General features: G+C 36.8%; 1 protein-coding gene across 6 annotated transcripts in view; it reads left to right on the forward strand.

Moving 5' to 3' along the window:
* Window positions 1–8295, forward strand: part of CUL2 (cullin 2) — an 82296-nt gene extending 74001 nt beyond the window's left edge. For all 6 annotated transcript variants that reach the window (XM_082449725.1, XM_082449724.1, XM_082449720.1 and 3 more), the window contains 4 exons: window positions 1659–1861; window positions 4447–4548; window positions 6828–6944; window positions 7712–8295. In XM_082449725.1, the coding sequence (XP_082305851.1) occupies window positions 1659–1861; window positions 4447–4548; window positions 6828–6944; window positions 7712–7843 (554 nt within the window). In that variant the 3' untranslated portion in view covers window positions 7844–8295. The remainder of the gene's footprint in view (window positions 1–1658; window positions 1862–4446; window positions 4549–6827; window positions 6945–7711) is intronic.
* Window positions 8296–8552: the final 257 nt, after the last annotated feature.

The following is an 8552-nucleotide window of genomic DNA, read 5'->3' on the forward strand; positions in this document are numbered from 1 at the left end:
TTTAAGGGTTGCAGAGTGGATTTGATATCAGTAAATGATACTTAGACCCCTTACTTGCATTGTCTCCTAATGCTCTTTGGGTCCTTGTGGCAAAAGACTCATTCTGTTTCCAAACCCATGGTAGTACATTGCAACATCTGTGACAGCTAGGTGATGGTCCTAGCTTAATCATCTAGGTGCTTGAGGCATTATTTTATACTTGTTTCTGGGATATGATTAAGCAGTCGTTGCACAAATGGTGTAATGCAGTTTACATGATTTTTTTTTTTTTTTTGCCTCTCACCACCTTTCCTAAACTTTAATGTTGAGATGAGGCTCTTAAAGTGCTCTTTATACTAATTGTTAGTAGGACAGTCCTAATGACTGTAGTCTACTTAAACTCTACATGAATTGGATATTCCAATTAACTAAACTTCCTTTCATGAAAATTCAGAGATTAGGAATTTTTTCTTTAGGTGTTCCTATCCAAATAATTTTGAAAAATATTTCTGAATATCAGTTTTTAAAAAAATAAGTTGAGGCATAGTGCAAGTTAGAATAAGCATCTGTGTGGTCATAGTAAGCTGGAGAATTGACTTATATCCTTTAAAGTCTTTAATTACATAATGAATTAAATATATATTATTAAATAATAAAAGAAGCACACAGTCTTGATCAGAGTTGCTAATTACCACTAACAGGGAGAATGCAGCCTCTGGGGTAAGTTCATGTAAAATACAGCTTCCTTGAGTTAAAATATAGAGCCCTAAAACCAAATCTCATGCTGATATAGTTTATAATTCATTAACAGTCAAATAATGCAGGATGTGTGTGTGTGCTTGTGTAAGAGAGAGAAAGAGAAATACAATCACTAAACCACAACTTTATTCTTTAGGAAGCAGTTTTTTTGACTTGCATTAACTGTTTTTACATGTTACAAGTGCATAACTGTTTGACACACTGTTTGTTAACAAGCTCTTCAGTGTGCCGCCCCCTGGGGTGGGTAGAACTGTAGTTGGCCTAAGCCTGATGTATCTTTCTAGCTCTCAGGGTAGTGTAGGGTCCAGAACATTGTTATTCCATCAACTATTTCAACAAAATAATGCATCTGCCTGTTTGTCTCTCCTCCCCTTTATGTTTGTTCCTAGAAAATTACTGGGGAGAAAAACATTATTTATGAAACAAAATAGCATTGTTATATTTCGGCAGAAATTATGGTTTAGACACTTTAGTACAGTTGTCCTCCTGTATGCTTGAACCTTCCCTGGGGTAGACCAGATACACACATAGGAAGCCGTTGCTGGTAGCAGGCTGTCATGCTCTCCCTTTGTCTGTTTCTCCTCCTACCTCCACCTCCTCTTACTTTTTTTCTGCCCAAGTCTTAGCCTTCCTACTACTATTTAAAGACATTGTTTGAGCTTACTGGTAATGTTATGATAGCTTAACCATGATTTATAATACATACTCAAAACTAAGAGCTGTCCTCTCCATCCCCCCTCCCCCCCCCCACAAACAGATGATTACATTGCTAGCAGGAATAGCTTCGCAACAATTTAACCAAGAGTTCTTGGTTCACTCTTTCAGTAGAAAATATCTGAAATAAACAGTTATTACTGAGGTAATTTTGGAATGCTTCTTTGAATGATGAGTTTATTGTCACAATTTTGTTTTAATTGTAGGTGAAGTTAAAATGAACTATTTGGGCAAACCATACGTAGCTATGGTCACAACATACCAAATGGCGGTTCTTCTTGCCTTTAACAACAGTGAAACCGTCAGCTATAAAGAACTTCAAGACAGCACTCAGATGAACGAAAAGGAACTGACAAAAACAATCAAATCATTACTCGATGTGAAAATGATTAACCATGATTCAGAAAAGGTATGGGGTAATAGTTCAAGGAATTTAAGCATTATAAATATTAAAGCTTTTTCATGGGATGTTTGCAGTTTTAAAAGTAAGGTTATAATTGTTAATGCCCTTTGTTCTTTGAGAAGCACTCGAATCAGCTACAGTACTTCAGGCTCCTTACGGCCAAAAACTTGAGGCGTCACAGAGAAGGCTGTCTAAGTTGGTACTCGTGTGCCCTTTATAGATTGATTTTATTTGTCCTATACTGTGACAGTTTACTGAAAAATTATTAAAGAGTTGACAGCAGAAGGATTCTGGTTAATTGAGGTTTTAAAACTGTAGTCTGTCCTAAATCTTGCTGGGGTTTTTTCCCCCATATGTTTAGTTAATATTTAATTACATGTTTCTGTGATAGGAAATGGCAGCCTGTTGATGTCTATTTATACACATATTTAGTATGTGTAACTCCATCTCAGGTGCTGTCACTCTCATGTCCCTGAATTTCAGGACTCAACTAACCCCTATATATATATATATACACACACACACACATACACATATATATATATACACACATATATATACATATATATACACATATATATACATATATGTATGTATATATATATATTTTTAATTAATATGTTTATTTTTGGCTGCATTGGGTCTTCATTGCTGCGTGTAGGCTTTCTGTAGTTGTGGTGAGCAGGGGCTACTCTTCGTTGAGGTGCGGGGGCCTCTCATTGCGGTGGCTTCTCTTGTTGTGGAGCATGGGCTCTAGGTGCGCAGGCTTCAATAGTTGTGGCACACGGGCTCAGTAGTTGTGGCTCACGGGCTCTAGGGCACAGGCTCAGTAGTTGTGGCGCACGGGCTTAGTTGCTCTGCGGCATGTGAGATCTTCCCGGACCAGGGCTCGAACGCGTGTCCCCTGCATTGGCAGGCGGATTCTTAACCACTGCACCACCAGGGAAGTCCAACCCCCATATGTTTTTAATATCTGTCATGAGAATTAGCAAGCTGATAGTATATTCCTTTTTTTCTTTATAACTTTTTTTTTTTAATTATTAGCACCTTTAATTATTATTTATTTATTTATTTATTTTGGCTGTGTTGGGTCTTCATTTCTGTGCGAGGGCTTCCTCTAGTTGCGGCAAGCGGGGGCCACTCTTCATCGCGGTGCGCAGGCCTCTCACTATCGCGGCCTCTCTTGTTGCGGAGCACAGGCTCCAGACGCGCAGGCTCAGTAATTGTGGCTCACGGGCCCAGTTGCTCCACGGCATGTGGGATCTTCCCAGACCAGGGCTCGAACCCGTGTCCCCTGCATTGGCAGGCAGATTCTCAACCACTGCGCCACCAGGGAAGCCCTATAACTTTTTTTTTCTAGTAACATGTTTTTGTTTTTAAAGTATGTCTTGGATATTTAAATGGTTAAAAAAGCAACAGATATGGGTTAAATCTCCTGCTTCAGATTACTGTGCCCATAAGAAAAAAGTCTGGTAAATGATGCTTGTTTTAATTTTGGTTCATGGCCTACGACTTATTTCTCTCATGAGTTCATTTTGCTAATGATGACTTTTGTAGCCTATAATTGAACAGCTCTAAATGGCATATATGCTAAAATTCAAATCAAGCTTTTCTTAATTTTGAGAAATGATTAATTTTTCTGACTTCAGAAACTTAAAATATTACGTTCTTAATATTAAGGTTTTAATTAAGGCAATTAATTATAAGTAAAAGTTTTTAAGTTTAAAATATTAAGTTTAAATTTTTAAGCTTAAGTGCCTAAAAAGTTAAGTATTTTTCTAAAGCATGTTATTTTTACTGCCCAGAAACGTACAAAATAAATATTGATAGGTTGTTTGCACATTAAATTTTAATTATGAAGCTGGCATTCTTTAATAGCGTTTCTTTGGTTATTATTGAGAAAGTGCCAAGTGCTTCGTGGTCCTGCTGGCGGACAGATTCCACCGTATGACATGAATGGGTTTCTTAAGCCCAATAGAGTTTAAGAGCTAAAAATTGGCTTAACAACTTCCACTTGAGAAAAGTCCACTCGCTTCTGGCAGAGTGAATAAAACGGGCGTTGAGGGGTGATGTCAGAATCACACCGGGGTCCTGAGGAAGTGATGCTTGTGTGCCATTGGAACCAGCTGGCTTCTCTAGTCAGGTTATTTTTAATTGGTATTTTGTTACTGCAGCATTCAAAAAAAAAAAAATTTGGTTGTTTGGTTTTTCAAAATTTGGTGGAAAAATTATGAGCCTCGCTATTTCATAAAAATTAAAATGTTAAAATTCTGTTTAAGCCAATGAGCTTGACTCTCGTCAGATTTATCTGGTGGTAATGTATTAAACAGTTGGGCCAGAAAATAGCTTTATTCTAAATCTAAGCTGATTAAAATTCTATCAAGCATAAAATTAGGAAAGAATTGTTTTTTCCTTCATTATTTGACAGAAGACAATTATTTTTCTCTTAAATAATATTTATAATGTAAAAGATTACGAGAGTTGAGTCTTTTTTCCTTGGTCATTATTTAATTTCATGGCGTATTATTTGCAGCAATTGTTATTTAGTGATTTTATTTTTATAAATGTAAATGAATTATTTTTAATTGTAGGAAGACATTGATGCAGAATCTTCATTTTCATTAAATATGAACTTTAGCAGTAAAAGAACAAAATTTAAAATTACTACATCAATGCAGAAAGACACACCACAGGTAAGTGCTTTCTAATGTCATTTCTTTTGGAAATATTTAAGCATTGGACTTTACAAGTGGTAACATTGAGACCAATGCAAAACTTTTCATATCAAAATTATGATACATCTTCTCTGGTTTATTTTTTGCATTGACTAACCTTATAAACAGTATTTTAGATTTTAAAAACAGTAGTATAATGAGTATCTTAGGAAAAAGCTGTCGTAGTTTAGTCATATTTGCTCTTTTGTTTTTGTTTTTTTCTCCCAGTTTTAATAATTGCCACACAGCACAGTATAAGTTTAAGCAGTACAGCATAATGATTTGACTTACCTACATCATGAAATGATGATCACAGTAAGTTTAGTGAGCGACCATTATCTCATAGAGATGCAAAATTAAATAAATAGGAAAAAAAACTTTTCCTTGTGATGAGAACTTGTAGGATTTCCTCTCTTAACAGTTTTCATAGGTAACACAGAGCAGCGTTAATTGTATTTATCATGTTTACATTCCATCTCTAATCATCATTTATCTTATAATTGGGAGTTTGTACCTTCTGACCCCCTTCATCCAATTTCCCCTCTCCCCACCCCCACCCCCTGCCTCTGGTAACCACAAATCTGATCTCTTTTTCTGTGAGTTTGTTTGTTTTTGAAGTATAATTGACACTGTGTTAGTTCCTGTTACACAACATAGTGATTCAATATTTCTGTACATTTCAAAATGATCGCCATGACCGGTCTAGTTACAATGTGTCACCATACAAAGATACTACATAAATTACCCCACACTGTACATTTCATACCCATGACTCATTTATTTTGCCACTGGAAGTTTATACCTCTTAATCTCCCTCACCTATTTTTCTCTTCCTCTCATCTCCCTTCCTTCTGGCAACCACCTGTTTATTCTCTGTATCTGTAATTCTGTTTCTGTTTTGCTGTGTTCGTTCATTTGTTTTGTTTTTTAGATTTCACATATATGTGAAATCATACAGTATATGTCTTTGTGTGACTTATTTCACTTAGCATAATACCCTCCAGGCCCATCTATGTTGTTGCAAATTGCAAGATTTCATTCTTTTTTTATGGCTGAATAATATACCATTGTGTATATATATCACGTCTTCTTTATCCATTCATCTATTGATGGGCCTTAGGTTGCTTCCATATCTTTGCCATTGTAAATAATGCCACAATGAACATAGTCATATTTGCTCTTAAACTGTATTAAAATATATGGATTTGTTTTGTATTCTTTCCAAAAATTTCTACCTTGAATAGTAATATAATCTCATATATTTCATTTGTAAAATAAGGGAAGGTTTTACAACACATTTTTCAAAGAAAAGTTGTGGAAAATGCTTCTCAAACTTTCCTGTGCAAATGAACCACGTGGGGATGGTGTTAAAATTCAAATTGTGATCTTGTTGATCTGGAGTGGGGTCCGACCCCGGGTGAGCCAGTTTGCACAGTGAACATCTGCTGTTGCTTGTTTCACCTCAGCAGCAGTTGTTGTTCTGGGGAAGCCTATTCATATCACTGAAGTTTCCTGATTGCCTCCTATGTGCCACCCTGACCTTGGGCTCGGGGCAGGATGTGAAGGTATCAGAGATGCCAGGCCGCTCCAGGGACTTACTCCCCCATGGGAGACAAATGTTAATCAATTGCTGTTAAATTTGAACCCTAAAATGTTCAAGATCTCATTTTCCTGTAGGCTAATGATAATAATTTGTAATATGGATTGTATTTTCTCTTTTAAAAGCTGTTATGAGATCCCTACTGATGTGGCATTGCCTGCTTGTGCCTCTCCTCCACTGTCTTTCCTTGAGCTCCATGCAGAGAGGCCCTTCTGGCCCATCCTTGCTGGCTTCTCTGCTGGAGTCAAATGGAGCCCTTCACAGCTCTTGCCCTTGAAGCCTGCTCCAGTGTGCACTTGGAGCCAGTTACTAAAGTCTACAAGCTTTGTGGTATAAGTTTTTACTCATTGATAGGACAGCAGTCTTGAAAACTATTACTCTGTGTCACTTAAGTTCTCCTTTATTGACTACTTACACTGAGTACAATTTACAATAGTGTTCATTTTTAAAAAAATAACCTTCCAACTTTAAGTTAAGAAATTATACATAACTCACTGTAAATATTCTTTTGGTAATGGTTATGTTATATTGGGCACATAATCGTATAATTTGATTCTCAGTATTGATTGGAGATTTATTTAAGCTTACAAATAAAATGAGTTAAAAACAAGTGCAGTGACTTAATGTCTCATTGGCTTTTTTTGTCCTTGTAAAACAGGAAATGGAGCAGACGAGAAGTGCTGTAGATGAAGATCGAAAAATGTACCTCCAAGCTGCTATAGTTCGTATCATGAAAGCACGGAAAGTACTTCGGCATAATGCCCTTATTCAGGAGGTAAAAGGGGGAAAAGTCCTCAAGGCTTCTTGGGGCAGAGGGTATTAGGATTAGGAATGTTTCTTTGTGAAGATGTTACAGAAATAATACGACTCCCAAATAACATAAAAAAATGTTTCATTACTTAATGAGAACAGTACTCACTTAAAATTTCAGTATTAAATTCGTGTTTGAATTTAGAGGTCTAAGCCTCACCGATTCAGTCTTGTGTCCAGTTATTGAAGGACGTGGACCACATCACACACTCACTCATTCCATGAATACACGAGCATCTACCATGTGTGGAGCCCTGTGCTGGTCACCGTGGGGTGCAGAGCAGCTCAGGAGGTGGCTCCTGCTGTTTTGGAGTTCAGTCTAGTAGGGAAGAAACACATTATTGAAATAATATGGGAGTAAATATAAAATTACACTCACAGGCAACAAAGAAAAGGTATACAGTAGCATGAGAATGTGTATAAAGGTCTTGACTTGGGGGTGTGGCTGAAAGCTTTCCTGAGCAGGTGTTACTTCAGCTAAGAGCTGAAAGTTTAGTAGAGGTTAAGTGGAAGCTTGAGGGGTGTATATGAGTAGTTAGATAGATGAATTAGTTTATGGTTTAATTTAGTTATATATGACTATTATTAGATTTTGCTGTATCCGTGTTCTTCACAGTTTTTATCCCTTCACAACATAAAGGTTGGGCTTTTTCCTTAGTTTGCATAAAAAGTTATTTGCTCCAGTGCCCTCCTGGTGAGAAGAGCACTTTAACATCCATGTCTCTCCCACAGGTGATTAGCCAGTCAAGAGCTCGGTTTAACCCTAGTATCAGCATGATTAAGAAGTGTATTGAAGTTCTGATAGACAAACAGTACATCGAACGCAGCCAGGCGTCAGCAGATGAGTACAGCTACGTAGCGTGACGCGCGCTCCCCCAGTGTGGATGTGAGAAGGTCATTGCCATCGCCATCCGGTGTGTCCTGTGGGAGAAAGCAGGCCTGTGCCTCCATAATTTGGCCATTTGGCAGCCCCTGTTTCTCTGCTGTTTACAACATCACCAGTGCCACGTCATGAGCGTCAGAGAAAATGCCTAGAGATATTTCAAGCTCATGTCATTATGACATTTCTTAAAACTTTATTAAAAAAGAATGAGTGAAGTATTGCTGAAATGTGGAAATTTGGCTGGGTACCATGCTTTTTCTCCCCTTCACGTTTGCAGTTGATGTTTTTTTTTTTTTTTAATGTATCTTAAAGGACATAAGATAAAAAACTTAAATATTGTAATATGACAGATAACCTAATAATTGTATCTACATTAAAATGACAAACATGATATTGCTGCTTGTCAAATAAAAAAATAAAGAAATAGAATGCCTTTTTTATGTGGATGGAGTATCACAAAATAATACATATAAATGTCTGTGAGTTTTCAAAGCAGCTCATGCAGCTTTAGTTGCATTTGTATCTGAACAGTGTAATTCACTTATACTCCTACATGAAAAACGTCTAGATTGTTGTTTTTGAATGCATAAAGATGCATTCAGCATAAAGAATGTTTTATTTTTATGGATTAGAACTACATTGGATTTGAGCGTTTTGAATAGTGAGGATTTAATTCCATCAAGAGTTTCT

Source organism: Balaenoptera physalus (genome assembly GCF_965194825.1).
Source record: "Balaenoptera physalus genome assembly, chromosome: 2".
In the NCBI taxonomy this organism is placed as follows: Eukaryota; Metazoa; Chordata; class Mammalia; order Artiodactyla; family Balaenopteridae; genus Balaenoptera; species Balaenoptera physalus.